We start from the raw sequence: 18,697 nt of genomic DNA, 5'->3' as shown, positions 1-18,697 counted from the left end.
GCTTAACTTGCGCAAGGTCAAACAATAACATTGGGATAGGCTCCACCAATTAAAAGCAAAGTATTTGAAGTATTCACATGGTTTAGTACAGAGTTGAGATTTATTTAGAATACTAACCTTACTTGAGGATTATCTCTTTCATAGACTTGAATTAACAACAATCATTATCGTAAGGAACTCTAATTCAGGAAATACACAATTCATCTTGCATATATTCTAGGGATGTGCGAGTAGCACTTTTTGACCTCGAGTTGAGTATCGAGTGGAGTTGAAAACTACTCGCGAGTATCGAGTCGAGCAAGGTAATTCTTGAACTCGGCAATACAGCAAAGCATGCTCCAACACATTCTCATTTTTTGCAATCCCCTTGTGAATTTTCTATTTTGAATGCTAAGCCCAATGTAAAAAAGAAAAGATAACGAGGAACGTTGATGATACTTGTGTCATAATTAGGAGATGAATGAACAATAATGTGTCTTAAACAGTTTCATTGGAACAACTGAAATGAATTTGTAACGGGTAAAGTGCGCCTTTTGGGCCCCTCTTGATTCGGGGCTGGCGCTCAACGCCTGAAGACCGGTTGCCTGGAGGAGTGAGGGCTGGTGAGCGGCGTGTAGGCAGTCAGCTGGGAGGAGCCGCAGGGAGTGGGTCGTGAGGAGCCAGGGAGTGCGGTCGAAGCTTGGCCGCGTGTGCACGGCACCGTTTTGTGATAGCAATTGAACTTGTGATTTTGTATCGGAGAGAATAAACCTTTTTTTTTGTTACATGGCGCCCGACGTGGGGGCTCGACATCATTCTGTAAGTACGAATTTACAATTAGTTACCCATTAAGTGTTTTTGGTGGGACTGCCAGCAGCTTCGGTGTTCTAATTAGTTTTTCGCTTTCCAAACCCCTCGTTCCTTTACCACGGTCCAACCCTATACCGTAGATTAATGCCCCGACGGACCTCGGAGGCGAGAAGTCATTGTACCTTTACCTTTATCCTTTTGCATAGGGAATTATTTTCAAATAATGGCAGTTCCACAAGGAACTAGTTGGATTAATGTCCTTTCGAAAGAGGACGCGTTGCAATGGTGTCACAGGTTCACGTTAGACCATTCCGGAACTTTGGACGAAGTCAGGCGGCGATTGAGGGATCGAGTGAAAGAAATTCACGCCGCGAGTGTATCCGAGGAAGAAGCTGGAGGGGTTTCAACACCAGTACGTGCAACAGACCAATTGTCACAATTGATAGAAGCCCTGACGCGCCTCTCTCCTCAGGGTCCCGATCACGGTGAAGCACGTTTAAGAGGGCTGACAAACGATATTGTCCGCTGGAATTTACGATTTGACGGTGATGAGGGTGAAGGGGTAAATCTCTTTTTGGAACGCGCCGACGCCTTTAAAGAATATAAGGGAGTTTCGGACGAGGAAATGTGGGGTTTAGTTCCGGAAATGATAGGCATGAAGGTGACTCAATGGCTCCGAGCAAACCTATTTAGTATATCCTCTTGGGGAGAGTTCAAAAGAGAAATAAGAAGGGCGTACTTGCCTGTCGGGTACGATATTAGACTAAAGAAGGATATGTTTGCCCGTACGCAAGGCGAAGGGGAGAGGATAAATGAATACATTACAGTGCTCAGAACGATGAATGCTAGGCTGGAAAATTCATTGGAGGAAGGGGAACTACTCTCCTTAGCGCTAGATAATCTCCATCCGTTCTACTTAACTAAGATAACATCGCTAAGCATTCATAGTTTTACCGAACTTGTTAGTGTGGGCGCAGAAATTGAGGCGCGACAAGAACGCTGTAAACTTTATCGCCCTCCTCCACGGCCCCATCAAATGGTTGATCGCGAGTTTGGCTATGTCCCAACGGGCGAACGCGAGGTGCAAGGAGGCTCTAGCGCGACTAAGGCTGAAAATTGCTGGCACTGTGGGAAAACGGGACACATAACTCGTTCGTGCCCTGAGCCGCGGAAGTCCACCAATATATCTAAGAGGTCAGTTGTCGCAAGCGTAGATTTAAACTAGAATGCGACTCTCTGATCACGGGGTCAGAGAGTCGCTACTCCAACCCGTCATCTAGAAACAAAGATTGGAAAGAGTGGGTGGAAAACGTTCGCGGCTTCATGAACTCTAAAGTCCAAGATCGTGTATGCTACGCGAAAGAGGGACGTTTTTTTGTAGTTGTCGAATTAAAAGGGCGTAAGGTGAAGGCACTATTAGACACCGGGGCATCTATTTCCTTAGTCAATAAAGAGATAGCAAACTATCTCACCAATATGGGTGAACTTGTCTCTCATTGCCATAACAAACGCGTCGAGGTTGCGGACGGTCGAATAGTACCTTTAGACCCACCGATATGTACGTCTGTAAAAATTGGCTCTTTTAAATGGGCAAGTAAGTTATATGTCTTGTCGGGGATGCCGTGCGAAGTTCTGTTGGGAGCAGACTTTTTTTTCGCATGTGGGCCAACAATACGTTTTGGTAAAGAAAAGTTATTAATTTTTGCTGATGGAACCAAAGTCCCGGTCATGACATTAAGAGAAGACCCGCCTCAAAGGGGGTTGGCTGTGAGCAACGACGTGGGAACTGTCGAAGTTAGTGACGAAACCTCGAATTTTTTGGAGCGGGAACTGGCACTTTTTCAAAATGTACCTGGGAGAACTGATGTAATTCGCCACCGGATCGATACCGGAGACGCAGTCCCCGTTAAGCAACGGTATTATCCTGTTTCTCCCAAAATTCAGGACGAAATCAATGCCCAGGTCGATGAAATGTTGAGGGACGGCGTAATTGAGCCTTCTAAAAGTCCATGGTCGTCCCCAATTATTTTGGTTCCTAAGAAGGATGGGTCGCGTAGGTTTGTGGTAGACTTTCGGAAGGTGAATACCTTGAGCCGGAAAGATGCCTACCCACTACCGTATATTGCCACTATCCTCGATAGGCTTAAGGGAGCTACGTGGGTAAGCACTCTTGACTTAGAAAAGGGTTACTGGCAAGTAGAAATGGAACAAGGGAGTAGGGATAAAACCGCGTTCACCGTACCGGGTAAAGGCCTCTTTCAGTTTCGGGTGATGCCGTTCGGATTGCACAGTGCCGGGGCAACTTTTCAGCGATTGATGGACACTGTAATTGGGGCAGAGTTAGAACCGTATTGCTTTACGTATTTGGATGATATTATAATTTTCAGCGAAACCTACGAGGACCATCAGAAGATGCTTCACCGCGTCTTTTCCCTGCTCCGAAAGGCCGGTTTGAAAATCAATTATCAAAAGTGTAGCTTTTTCAAGGAAAAGTTGAAATTCCTAGGGTACATAGTAGGCAACGGGAAGCTCGAAGCCGATCCAGAACGCATAGAATCCGTTCGAGGTTACCCCACCCCTAAAAATGCAAGTGAGCTGAAAAGATTCCTAGGTTTTGTAGGATGGTATCGTAGGTTCATTCCGAATTTTGCTTCAGTGGCTGAGCCCCTGACCTTCTTGCTTAGGAAACGGTCTTCTTGGCTTTGGAAAGTGGCCCAGGCGGCAGCTTTTAGCAAATTGAAAGAATGTTTAACAAAAGCTCCGATATTATCTTGCCCCGATTTTAACCTCCCGTTTACTATCCAATGTGATGCGTCGGAAGTGGGGGTAGGTGCGGTTTTGTGTCAAGAAACGGCCTCTGGTGAAAACGTGATTGCCTATGCTTCGCGAACTCTGAACCCGGCGGAAAGAAACTATAGCGTAACCGAGCGCGAGTGCCTCGCCGTACTTTTCGCTATAATTAAATTTAAGGCGTACGTGGAAGGTTATCGTTTCGAAGTCATCACCGACCACGCTTCGCTGATTTGGCTCTTGTGTTCCAAAAATCCCAAGGGGCGTCTGGCTCGGTGGGTCACGCAACTCCAACAGTTTAATTTCGGCATTACCCATAGGAGAGGAAAATCGAATGTCGTCCCAGATGCGCTTTCGCGCATCTATTTTGTAGGAACTCCCGAATGGGAGGGTAAGAAGGTTGTCGATCCCTGGTATCTCGAATTATATAAGAACGTAGAGGACAAGCCGGAATCAAATCCTGAATACGTCATATTTGATGGTCGTTTATACTATCACGGACACCAAAAGGTGGAGACAGGTGCAAAGGCCAAACTTGTTGTGCCCCTCGAGAGCCGAAAAACTCTTTTAATAGAAAATCATGATAAGCCCCATGCCGGACACTTAGGGTTTTATAAAACATATAATCGTATGAGAAGGTTTTACTTTTGGCCCACCCTAAGGAGAGACGTAGAAAAATACGTGAGGGGTTGCGAGACCTGCCAAGTATTTAAAACCGAGAGGAGGAAAGGGGCTGGTGAAATGAGAGCAAAAAAGGACCTTACCCCCCCCTGGACTATGGTCGCAACAGATATCATCGGACCCCTCCCTAGGTCGAGATCAGGAAATAAATACGTATTGGTTTTTCTAGACACTAGTACGCGCTGGCCGATCGCTATTCCCTTGCGCTCCGTTAGGGCAGACGATGTCGCTAAACAGCTTCTTTTCAATGTCATTAACCATTGGGGATGTCCAGAAATATTATTGTGCGATAACGGTCCGCAGTTTCGCTCGAGAATATTGCAGCGGGTTTGCGAGACCTATGGTATTCAGCTTGCGCATATCGCACCTTATCATCCCCGCGCAAACCCCACGGAAAGGAGCATTCAGACGTTGAAGTCCATGATCGCTATGTACTGTCGCGGCGCGCAAAGGACTTGGGATGAGGGTATTCCCCATTTTATGTTTGCCTTGAGAACAGCCAAACAAGAGACTACTGGTTTCTCCCCGGCTGTTTTAAACTTAGGAAGGGAGCTCAGAGGACCTAACGAACCATTCCGAGTTCTGAATGATTCTAAAGGCACTCCTTTTGAACCCTCGGCCTACCACAAGGAGTTGAAAGACCGATTATCCAGGTATTATGAAAGCGCCGAAGCAGCGATGCGAAAGGCGAGCGAGAGGCAAGCGCGGTATTTCAATTTAAGGAGGAGGGACGTAGAGTATGAGATAGGTACGCTTGTATGGAAACGTAACCACGTTTTATCAGATGCCTCTAAGTACCGCGCCGAGAAACTCGAGCCTAAATTCGAAGGTCCGTACCGTGTCACGAGGAAAGTGTCCCCAACGATTTACCGGCTCGAATCTCTGCGTAAAAAGAAGGAATGCACCGTGCACATCGAAGACCTCCGACCCGTTTTGTAATAGTATTGGTTTTTTTTTCAGAGGGGATGCTGTGTAACGGGTAAAGTGCGCCTTTTGGGCCCCTCTTGATTCGGGGCTGGCGCTCAACGCCTGAAGACCGGTTGCCTGGAGGAGTGAGGGCTGGTGAGCGGCGTGTAGGCAGTCAGCTGGGAGGAGCCGCAGGGAGTGGGTCGTGAGGAGCCAGGGAGTGCGGTCGAAGCTTGGCCGCGTGTGCACGGCACCGTTTTGTGATAGCAATTGAACTTGTGATTTTGTATCGGAGAGAATAAACCTTTTTTTTGTTACAAATTAATCCCTAGTAATATGTCGACAATTTAAGAAATGTATTTATCCAAACTGCAAGGAAGAGCTCTGAGTAAAGGAATTTGCACTGCCATAATTAAAAGTTACATACTAAGTAAATGAATCATGTAATTTTTGATCCTTTCAAAATCTCATATAAAAACCAATTGCTCTATATGCTTAGGCATCAGGTTTTGACGTCTCAATGTAACAGTGTTACTGTCGACAGAAAATTGCCTTTCGCTATGCACTTGCGTGGCTGCTCAAGTGCATACTTTCCGGCTGAAATTGCAAGCTTTGGGAACCTTGGAATTCTTATTTAGAATAATATCAATGATTTTTATGGATCTTCAATCTTCATGAAATTTAAGTGTACGAAGCAAATGAACAATAAAACTTAGCTTTAGCTTTGTAGAGCAAAAATAATTCTCTATTCCTCAAGTCGTTTAGTCAACCACGGGATCTCTTGTTTTATTTTCATTCAAGAAAAAACTAAATGCAACAAAGGAATAAACGAAAATTAACATTAAGGTGTGCAATAATCAAAAAGGTTAAAAGATGGCACCACTTGTGACGTCAAACATTGGGGAAAAACAGGCATTGTCCGCTTAAACCTCAGGTTACCATACACATTCTGTTTGGTCTCAAGGTCTGGACTGTTCAGTCCTGGAATGAGGGAAGAACTGACAGTGTGTGGCGATTCCTTGAGGTGGATATCAATATTTTCATCAGCTCGGTCCACTCCTCCCATACACTGATTATAGACCTTGATTAAATTTGGCTGAGTAAATTGTATATTTTATTCTGATTTTGGGAATAACGACTGACCTGTTGCAAAGGATTGATACTGACACCAGAAGATACAACAGTAACAACACTGTTATCATTCCATCCGCAAAAAATATTGCCTTTTCCAGCGATTCGGTAATCAAACGTGCCCCTATCTCTTTTCTTTAAGGATAGCATCAGATAGTGAAGGAGGTTTGTATACGCGATCTTTTATCGCTGTGCCTGATGCTGGGTGGCTCATTGAATGAAGTTTATCAAGGAGTGCAATGCTTGTGAAAGTTGTCGAACACAAATTGGTATTTACCAGGATGATGCGTTGTGAGTGCCTCAGTAAATTGAAAAACAATTGAAGCACCTACAACATTCTTGGTATTGAGTGTTCGGGTTTTTTCCTTCTTACCAGCAAATGTTCAGTTGCTCAATGAGAGGTCGCAGCTTGGAAAACTTGTCCATATGGTTCTAGTTAGAATTGTCAGCAACATGCAAATTTGAAAATATTGTTTCAAATCCGTCACATCTCATTACATTAGTAACTAGAGAATTATGCGAATCTGGTCTTTGCTCCCAAAACAAATGCCGTCTCGGAACATAGACGTAACCACTCTGGAAAATTATTCCCGAAAATCACCGACAGTCAGTTCAAGGTTTACGCCCTTACTTGCAGCATATAAATTGGAACATATTTGATCATCATATCAATAACTTCAATATCCAGAAAGAGTTCTAAATAATCTGTAGGGGTTTTCATTTTCGTGATTTTTTTCTTCTGAAACTCTATCTCCTACTGGCTGGGTAGTCATATCGGCTTTCTTCCATTTGTGCACAACTAAAAGGCTAAAATTCCTATTGTTAAGGTCGCTATACACGGTGAACGATAATGCAAAAGATCATTCTGACTGATCACGAGATCATTCACAGGATCATGCGAGCAAAATAGAAATTGGCCTAAGTTTCAATGAATGATCATGCGCATGACTGTTCATTCGCAAATATTTCCGTAATACACAGTGAATGATTTCATTCGCCGTGTATAATGGAAAAATCATCATCATTCAGCATGATCACTTGCATGATCATTCACCGTGTTTAGTGGCCTTCAGACACGGAGAGGGAAAGGAATAAGCATTACTCGGGAAAAGCCCTCTAGTGGCCGATATGGCAAGAGTAGGGGGCGGCGTGTCGCTCTGAGCAGGACAAGTGTGTATCCCGAACACTTACTATAAACTGTCTGCTAAAAAGAAAAGGAGAAGAATATTGGGTGCAAGTAGCCGCACTTTGCTCATTGATTAGTGTTCATGACGTCAATATGACGCAGGGGGCTTGGTCCCAAATGGAAGAGTGCACAGGGTGACTCAAATGTTTCATCTCTCTGTTCACAATTGATCAGATATCCATGTATTTATTCTTTCACTGAAATGGAAACTGATTATAGCCAAGACATAGCATAGTTTCCCTCAGTCACATAAAATCTAATTGCTTAAGTGATTTAAAAGTAAAGTCAATATTTCAGCGTGCCTGAATGCAGGCATGATAGTAGTGGATTTGTCTAGTGTTCCAAAAATGGAACACTGTTAAACAAAAGCTTATAACTAAAACAAAATACTTTGTTTCAAAATTTTCTTCTTAAAGCACTACAGGCTAACTATTGCTGAACATGCATGGAAAAATTTACAACATTTGGGCATCATGGCAAATAGTTATTAATATAACATTTGAGATGGTCTCAGAAAAACTGCCTTGAAAAAAAATACCGATATTTCTCAACACACTGGCTGCGATGAGTTGGCAAAACTGACTAATTCTTTGCACTATGTAATACAATATACTTTTATAAAGAGGTATAGAAAGAAAAACCATGGCATATTGGTGTATAATGAGTCATAGTCATTAAATTAGAAAGTCGCGTCAGGTGTTCCAAAAGTGGAACACTAGGCATAAATGGGTTAAAGAATATCACAATTACTCGCCAAAAGCATGCGTTTCCTGCAACATGGCAACCTAGCCAAATATTCCCGCATTGATTGTTTTCATGCATTCTTCGTTTTTTTCGTCCATTCCCTTGAAAAACGATAGATCAGGGTTATACTGTGCATAAATATGTATTCAAGGTTTTCTATAAAATGAGGCATAACAATATAGAAATTCAGGAAGAAGAGGATATATTAGACAGGCCACAATGATTCAGAAGTGATATTATTGGAAATCAGAAAACATAAATACAGGTGCATTTTTTAAGATAAAACTTCAGATCGAAAATGAATTGATGGAGACATATTAGAATATTAATAATAAAAGTGCCACAGTTTTGACATTTAACTAACATATATATAATACATTCAAATTCACCTTTCTAACTCAAATATAACTTAATTCTATTTTATAAGTCACCTTTATTGCGATATAATCTCGCTAATTCTTCAAATCGAAGATCATAGCATATTCCAATACCAAATTTCCAGTCGTGAGCTGTAAATGTTGTGACCTTGTTCCCAGCTTTCAAAGTGCTTGACTCTTGAAACTGAATGCCACCAGGAATGTTGATGTCAAATAGATGTATCTGAAAGATAATTAACACATTTTAACATCATGACAGGCAAGTAGTTTTTTATTAACTGTACCATGAGTATGAACAGTAAAAAGCTATATTGCCACAGTCAAAAAGTACAATAAATACATATATGAATAGTCCTCACAAACAAGTCTCTGTATAATACTAGAGCTAATTTTGCAAGTCTTACCGTAAAACTTAAAGGCAGGTAGGTATTTGGAGGATGCAACCAAAAGCTCAGATTTTTTGTACATTAGGGAATGAAGGATAGAGAGAAACCCAGCATTGGGAAAATTTAAAAAGTTCTGTATGGATAGAGTGGAAAATTTTGTGAGTCATTATGGATGGTTTTACATGCCACCCACAGTCCGCAAAGTATTGATACATGGTGCAGATGTCATCAAATCGGCTCTTCTTCCTAATGGAGAACTGTCGGAGGAGGCCCAGGAATCTCGCAATAAAGATACATATTAGAAAATATCACGAGCACCACGAGAGAAAAATATCTCGACTTCATACGAATGAGGATATTTTCCAGAGACTGAGCCTAACATTGGATCCTTTTATTAGGAACTGAACTGAACAAATGCTGAGGCCTTAAAGATCTTCTGCAGGAGGTTCGTTATCTCTTGGTCTTGCAAGAGTCTCAAAATTCTGCAAACGAATGCGAAGGGGAGGAGGATGGGTGGGATTCAAAGAATCTTATGCCGAATTATCATAATACATTAATGTAAAGTTATAAGGCATTAACCATGCTTATATGAGAATTAAGGAGTCCCTTAAATACTATTTTGATGCTAATTTAATAATTACTTTATAGTCCATACAGATGAACCTCACGAAATCTGGAAATCGACAGAAATGGCTTCCTACAGTGGTGGATCCATGAGGGGGTGGGCTATACTCCCTCCTTGGGTGCACAATTTACACTAGATAGAATGGTAATTTTTTCGGATCCCCACTACTGCTGGGAGATTATCCCCACTTAGCCCTCCCCCCTTGTTACAGGGGTGCAGATAGGAATTAAGGCTAGGGGGGATTTTAGGTGCAAAACACTGTGGTGTCTGAGGGCGTGGAATACCCGCCAGGGTAAGCGGGAGGTGCAGGAGCCCTCCCCTCGAAAAATTTTCAGATAAATGGTTGAAAATGGTGAGTTTTACGGCCTTCTGAGGGATATTTTATTAAAGTTTACACTTTTCTATAAATAATATTAATCCAATTAAGTGAAATGTGTTATCTTTAAAATTTTCTGAGCTCTGGGGGGGTTTTATAACCCAAAACCCTCCCTCGCTGCACCACTGAAGGGAACGTATTACATGAGCAGAAATAAATTTCTAGTTACCTCATCTTCATTATTGCTCATTCATGTTAATCCTATCCCTCTTTGGATTTCTTAATATAGAAGGTGTTTGGGATTTCAGATATGCTTAATGACCTTTATGACAAAGTTACACATTAGGGCATAAATAGTTTCCTAGTTACCTTATTATATTAATTATTGCCCATTTATGCTAGTCCCCTCATTTTGGTCTTATCATATGAATGTATAAGACTTCATCATCGATATTGTTCTAAAATTTGTATTACTCATTTAATGCTCTCATTTCGGGGAAGAAGAAATGGAACTGTAAGATAATAGGTGACTGACTGCCGTGGAAGAATTTTTTTCATCGTTTACTCACTTCTGTAATGCCAAAGCTGAGCAAGGGTTAAAGTTCCAATAGTCAGTGGCTGACTGCCCAGCTTTGCATGATCTATGAAACTTAGAGATCTCAATTTTCTCATCAGTCGTTAGGCTAATGAGTCCGTTTGTTTGAAGCAGCTCCTTGGTAAGGCCACTTGTTTGAAGAACATGAGCTATAATTTTTAATTCTTTGGTGAAGTCCCACTGTGATCACCAAACCCACTTTTAAAATGCACTTTCCTTCAACGATATTTCATTGACAGCAATTTCCACCCTATTATTGCACACTTTCTTTGTAAGTTACAAAAACTTTCATTGGTAAGGCCAACTGTTTCAAAAGACCTAGGGCAACAATTTTCAATTAAGACTTAATAATGATGTTTGAGCATGGCATATAAGAATGAATTTAATTCACTACCAAGGCGTTTCAAAGTGACCTGATTCCTTCTCATTTCTAATTTGAGTTATTCATTCTAGCTGCTGTTGTGATCCTTTTGTCGAATTTTATACTTTGGAATATGTACTTATTGAAATTGTAAAAAACATGAAATGTAATGAAAGATTGTGTAAATATTTATGCATATTGAATTACTAATTATTTTTTTTGGGATAATTTCTTGCTTGCAGTTTACGATATCACTCTTGATCTCTCCTCTATTAAATTTCCAACATACAAGAGGGGAGTTGTTTCAATACTTGATCATGCCCACTCTGGACTAATGTTACCCTCCTTTCTCTTGACCCCATATGTACCCAGATGCCAATGCCTCGCCCATTAAGGTTTTCTCCGTTAATATAATGCTCATCCTCCAGTTCTGAAAATATATTGTTGAATAAATAATCCCCTATTAAACGATTAGAATACTAAGCTATTATAACACTCACTCATCTCTGCAATGCCAAAGCTGACCAAGGGTTAAAGTTCCAATAGTAAGTGGCTGTATGAAATTATCAATTCGTAGATGTCAGCAATATCACCACATGGTTTGATATTGGTAATTACTTGTAACTAGGCATATGGCTTAGGTTACAAAATGAAAGTGAAAGTGTACATCTCCTACTTTTTGGATAGGAATAAAAAGTCTATCCCATGTAAAACTCACAATTGAAATGTAAACTATGGAGTTCATATTTTGAAGTTGTGGCTTTTAGTGCAGATTATGATACATTTGAATAATAAATTATATTGTTTTGGAATAAGTTGAATCCATTCATAGACAACCCAGTTACATTAGTAGCTGTGAGTGGTTAATCATTTTATGCTACGTTAATTTAACCTTTAGCATTCATAAATAGTAATGCAAAAAATGCCAATTTTTTACAACTAACTTATGGACGTGGCAGTGTTCATCAAGTCGGTGGCAAGAGTACCAATACAATTAAGGCAGAAGAAAGCTAATTTGAAGGAAGAAAAGACATTTAAGAAATAAGCAGTCTTAAAGGAGAAGTTTCAAGCCTCTTACTAATTTGAAAATAAATTAAATTTACATGAAAATTGTTACTGTTGGGATATAACTGAATGGAGAAAACCTTAACCAGGTCAGGGCAATGGCATGTTTACCATAAGAAGGAGCTGTTTTAATTATAGATCATGACCACTTTGGGCTACACTGACCTCTTTCTCTGGTACATATCCATCAATTCTCTATACTATGCCTCGAATTAAAAAAAAAATATATATAATGGAGTTACAGCTTCGATCAAAAACTATAATCAAGCCGTAAGATAATTAGTTAGATAGGTATTACCTAAACAATTCACTGGTCATATGTGACTGCAATTATACATGTAAATACTTAAAGGATTAAAATTGGGCCCACTGTAATAAAGTACAGAACTACTTGTATGAAATCATCAATTCATCATAGATGACAGCAATACGACCACATACTAACTCATAGGCAGATTTAGCCCCCCCCTCCCCAGACCAGTGAGATACTAGCAGCCCCTCCAGCTACAACCAATTAGACCCCTAAAGATTAGACCAATGTTTCTCCACAATGGCAACTGTTTCTCAGAAAAATGTGCAAAAAAAAGAAATGCATATATTTTATGTATGCCCATTGTTCCTACATGGAATACGTACCTTCTTCCCTCAAAAGGAGTATGGAAATGAAAAGAGGTCATTCACAGTAAGCTACAAGGAGAACATAAGAAATACATTCTAACACGCGAAAGAGTTAACCTTGGTGACATGGACAGCAAGCAACTTGGGTCTTGAAGGAGTTTAATGAAACAAGATATCAAATTTCATATCAGTCAATATATGTTTTCCAAAAAAGTCAGAGACATCAAATGGGAGATGTATACAAAGATAATACAGAAATGACATGATTAGCATTGACAAAATTATCATCCATGGTACACTTGATGTAGAAGAATGTGGTTTAAGTACATTATGAAACCATGGAATAAAAAAATATAATACAGTGCAATACAATAAGTAAAATACATATGTCCAAGTGGTGTAATTTCTCACAGTTGTAGTCATATCTGGGATGATTTACATGTTCAAACTAGATTTAGACTTCAATAACAGCCGAGTCACACCATGGAACTAATGTCATTCATCCCCCTTTTTAAGAAAGGCAAAACAATGCAAAAAAACAAATAAAATTACACTTGATATGGAAGAATGTGGTACAAGTACATGATGAAGCCATGGAATGAAAAAAAATTGTAATATACTGCGATGCAATATGTAAAATATGTCCTAGCATTACAAAGCATTATGCACTAGCCACTTCGGACATTGCGAAGGCCAGAGTTTACATGGAATGTGTGATCGAGACGATAAAAAGATTCAAAATAGCAATATAATACAAATGATTATTTACTCTCTGTTGGAATTATTTAATTACAAATAATTTAAATCTTTAGCCAGCCCCAAAGGTACTAGCACCTTTATCGAGAAATCCTAACGTACTATCCCAACAACTTTGCTCTCATTTATTGATCAACTTTATTTGCTGATGTGTATTAATCAATATAGTAGACTTTAGCAGTAAATGGAGCTCCGGTTGGGCACTGCATGGCAAAGTGTAACTTCAGCAATATTTCGTCTTAAGAGATCCTGCTCTTGGTGAATCTGACCCTTAGATATTAAAAATTACATTACATATACACTCCTTTATTACTTAAAGTTATTACTTAACAAAAATTTATCATCAGCCAACACAGGAGATGATAAATTAGTTAATGAGCATGCTATTAACATGATTTGATCAATATGTGGGAGCAAAGTTGTTGGGACAGTATCTGACAGGATTTTAAATCTTTTTAACCCTCTCGATAACACGTTCCACGTGAACCCTGGCCTTTACAATGTCTGAAGTAGCTAGCATGTCAGCCTTAGTGAATTGCTTTGCCTTCCTCAGATAAGGTGGATGGATGACATTATTTCCATGTGCCTCACAAATGGATTTTATGAGATATCCTTTATCCACCATCACCTCATCACTTTAATAACAAATAACAATAACAAATTAACCAATCCACTTTCCTCAAATATTTTTTTGTCTAAGGCTCTACCTCCATAAGCCTCACTCAGGAAGCTTATCACACCAGTGCACATCCTCACCTCTGTGCAATGTAACACAACCCATACCCTTCTAAACTTATCGAAGCACTTTGGCATTCGCTTTAAGACCTCCTCTTTGGAGGGCCACTCCAAAGCTGGCCTCAAGCAGTCTGCAAGGACCATCACAGTTCCTGCAAAAATGTTTTTGCAGGTGGTGGCTGTGCAACCAAAAAAGATTGCAAGCACAGCAAAGGATAGGTTTAGCTTCATTTTCATAAGCGTTAAAATAATTTTGCACTTGTTGTTTAAAAAGTACCTCATGTTGTCAGGCTAAAGTTCCGAAAACAAAGTAACTAAAGTGGCCAAATGCAGAAAGGAATCGAGGCCAGTCATCGTGTAGAGGTTCCTTTCACTGACGATCGTGTCAGCCACCGTCGAGTGAAAGTCACCACAAGTTACCTGGCACCCAAAATCCCTTGTCTCCTTCACACATTGAGTGCCAATACTACATTGTACACCCCTAACCTCTCCATTTCCAAGGGATATGAGGGCCTCAGCAGCTGCAACCTCTTGAGTCTCCATCAAAGAATCTCTAGTGGGCTCATCAATGGGGCTTGCAAGAATCTGGTGGATGTCGGCCTCATCACACTCAGCAACTGCCTCCATCAACCCTCCACTTTGGATCTAAATAAAAAATAACCAGATTTTAATGATTCAAAACAGTACTTGGCATTGGTAAAAAGCAATAACACAGAAATGATCCCTCATAGAGGAATGGTGAATGACCAATGTCCTCAGTGAAACTCTTTCCACATCTGTATGAATTAGGGCAATTGAGACAACTAAAACGATGAGGCCAAAAACAAATATTTTCCTGTTCCCCTTCCTTATTGTTTAAGGTAAATGACACATTAGAGACTTTTAAGTATAAATTCCATAAAATTAATGAAAGCTTTCAATGATCGTCATTTGTGAGTAGAACTGAGTTGGTTACTGTGAGACACATGAAATACTAACCCTCTTTCAGAACTAAATTTGATAATATGTACTGAGATAAGATGGGCCAAAGAATAACCAAAGATTTACTTTTCTACAGTAATATGGAAACAGATCTTTATCCAAATTATAAGAGGAGGCTACTTTGGTTGAAAACATTTTTTTAATCTGATAAGTTGATGCCATAGAAATTTAGTCAACAGATAAACAACTAATTGTATGGCATTAGTGGAAACTGTATTTTTGATTAACCATAAATACCATAAGTTGTTACTTTTCTAACCATTTCTCTAGTGCTAATCGCACAATATCTCAAGATTGACTGTTCCCATATTAATTTAAATTACATACCTCTAGTTGTAAACCTAAAATATTTTAATATAGAGTTGGACTGCAAGATTTCAAATCCATATACTTTTTTTCAATAGCTGCATCACACCGCGTTGATATAATGCAACCTTTTGCATGATGTATGCACTTTTATTGTTAGGCAATGTTTTTAAACAGCTGTAAGCCAATTGGACTGCATTTCCATTCCACAATTCATTGAATAAAAACACAACTTATGTAGTGTCCCAATATACTACCACAATCAGTAAATATGAGAAAGAAAGCCTGTTCAGCAGTCTTTAACAAAAACAGCCAATAACCACTTCCAGGTTACTACCCAGTTATGAAGGCAGTTGGCCCAACTATGTTCGCATTATTTTCAGTCTTAACTATGGTTATTAATCAACGAATTTTGATTTTTAATATACGGCTGGAGACTAAAAGATTAAACAATACATTCTTTTGAAATACCTACCTTAATTGGCTCTTCTTGTCATCCATGCCGTCCGTGTACTCCAACAGGAGATTTTTCTACAGCAGAGACTGGCAAATTCATAGACGGTACAGCATTCCTCTTCAAACATCGATGTCTTGCTGGTAAATCTAATGAGAAAGAACATATTAAAACATAGAAAACTACAAGGAGGTTGACATTTGCATCGACTTCACAACGTGGTCTCAGCCACGTTGAAACAAATTAAGAGAAAAAAAGTGAAATAGAAACATGTATACGTACCCGGTAATATATAATCATTCTTTACAAAGTGCAAAGAACACACCAGCATATTCTTCGTTACCTTTTTCCCGAATTTCAATCCCGATTTTCAATTTCAAATTCTGTCGATCGACCTTCTCCATCACACCCCAATCATTCCTGCGACAGAAAATATAGCCTGGCTTTGTAAATTCGTGGAATGAAACAACGGTGTCCCTATAGGCCTTGGAGGAGCACTGTGGCACACAGCAATTCTTGTTACATTTCCCTTTTCTTGGAGAAAAAGTCATCGGAATATTCTCCATTGTAACCAAACGACACTACTTCACCCAGAAGAACTTATTCTGAATGAGCCGTGCGCAAAAGTATACCCGGATCAGTGATTCTTCTTTTGCCCGGTAGTTGGCTGGAAATACGAATAACATTGATATAGAAAAAATATTTTTTTTGTTTTAGCGCTAGAAATAGGGGTGCCATAACCTGAAATAAATATTAGCACGGAAGGGAGAAAAAAACTAATTAATGATCAAATTAAATTCCTCTCAGGTCTTCTTTCTGTGTGGGTAAGATGCTCCATCTACCTCTCTGCCGACGTTTCAATTGAAGACTTTTCCATATTCATCATGGCCGATCATACCTACTAGGTAGGAGGTGCCATGCTTATAAAATTGTCTCTTTCTCTTCTCTGCAGAATTATCAATTGAATGAAGTTACTTGCCTCGACCTTTCCACTCTATGTACTATTTATTTATGATTATGGCTCAACTAATTTTTTGTGCTACCATAAGGAAAATCTTTTCTCTATATTAATGATACTTTGCATAATTTTCCATATGATGGAGAAAGAAACACAAAAACTATATGAGGTTATGGTACACGTTTCGGGGTATCATTTTTGGGAATCTTGATAAATGATAAAACGTGTGTTGCAGGATAAAAATGGATGTGGACAATTACGTTTCTCTCTTAATTTACCCAATAATGGAAGACGCTTCTCCAGCTTTACTCTGGTAGCAACCTTGCTCCTGTCAGCATGAAAGAAGAGAGACTCACTATATAAACATGGCACCTCACTCCCGGCATCAATAGCTTTGATGACAAATAAAGTCTCCCATTTTTACATCCGCAAAGATGATGGAGCACAGCAGCCAGACGGAGGGCCCGAAGAGAATTTACTTCAAATATTTGCCGGAAGAAAAAATATCCTACGTAATTTATGATCACAATGAAAATAATTAATTGAAATGATTATACTGTAATGGTTCAACCTCGGTTGCCCGGATGAAAACCGCGAAAACCACCCATAAATGATAAACCTCCTTAAGTTGCCAGTCAGGACGATTTACCGAAAGATTTAATTTAGCATTACAATAAATGCGGGGGATTCCCGTTCGCAGCTTGTTTCGCGGTGAAGAGATCCAAATTGTAGTAAGGCACGTGACGACTCGGCGGCAGGTGAAGGTAGATAAATAGGTTTCATAGGAATACCCAAAGAAATGCAAGGACCTTTTCATTCAGCATTCCCACAAATATATTCAAAAATAAGAAACATCTTACATGAAATTTTTAACCTGATGAGTGAAAATGATTGGGTTAGTGATGAATGGATGAAATAATAAATGATTTATGCAATGGGCATTTGAAATTACCATGAAACAATCTTTTAAAAAATATCTAACAAAAGCCAAAATGTATAGCGGACTTATTTCAATTATTAGACTTCGTTACACTTTTTATATCTGGGAAGTAATAAAGTCTGTCCCAGTTACACATTTAAGTTCCGTTGCTGACTAAGTCTGAGCATAATGAGAAAAATCACTGAGGCGTCGATGAATTGCACAAGGTGCCTTAACAGTGGCGTATTGCTGCATACGGGGACAAGTACTCGGACACAGGGGTGGTATCACTGGGGTCAGGGCAATATAACTTTACGTGACCTGGATGAACACCGGATGACTCCATTCCTTGGTGCCGTGGTTCGGGCTGGACGCAGGCTCGTCTATCTTTGTGCGGTCTCCTATTTTCTCGGAGACGGCAATTTGCGCGGCCTGTCTACCCCTGGAACCGCCATGGCGACCACTTTTGGATTCCGGAATTGATCGTCCGACTTGGTTTCGTTGTACACCGCTCACTGCCTTATGTCTTCTGTTTTAATTTCACTTTTCTCTTAGTGCAACCACCAACTTAACAACCACTTTCTGGATATCGCACAGTCAGTAACACCATTAAGAATTCTCTTTTTTCTTGCGGTGCATTCGGCTTATATACACCTCCGAGGGAAAAGAGGGGGTTCCGACGCACAGGCATACACACAAAAAAAATGGGGGATACCTTGGGCATTCGTCATAGCTGACCTTCACTCACACGGACTCACTCACATCCACTCCACCTTGCATACTTGGGTAAAAAAGGGGGGGGAGGATAGGAAACGGGTGAGGATGGTGATTGAGGGGGTGAAGGCCAGGGTTGGGACGGCCGCAACCATCACAATACATTCACCTGACAATACAGAAGGAACTACACACAAATATTAACCCACAAAGGTTACTTTGGAAACAGGCTAAGACCCTTCTCATTTTCTTGTCACTGAGCAATAGAGGGAGACATAAATGGTGGTTAGGCAGGCTGCCATTA

At 40.0% G+C, this 18,697-nt stretch overlaps 1 protein-coding gene across 1 annotated transcript in view; it reads right to left on the bottom strand.

Moving 5' to 3' along the window:
- Positions 1 to 18,697, bottom strand: part of LOC124171884 (omega-amidase NIT2) — a 50,174-nt gene that overhangs the window by 19,118 nt on the left and 12,359 nt on the right. The window contains exon 5 of the mRNA XM_046551268.1: positions 8,659 to 8,827. Coding sequence (XP_046407224.1) covers positions 8,659 to 8,827 — 169 coding nt within the window. The remainder of the gene's footprint in view (positions 1 to 8,658; positions 8,828 to 18,697) is intronic.

Source organism: Ischnura elegans, chromosome X (genome assembly GCF_921293095.1).
Source record: "Ischnura elegans chromosome X, ioIscEleg1.1, whole genome shotgun sequence".
NCBI lineage: Eukaryota > Metazoa > Arthropoda > Insecta > Odonata > Coenagrionidae > Ischnura > Ischnura elegans.
This window is presented reverse-complemented; position numbering and strand designations above follow the sequence as displayed.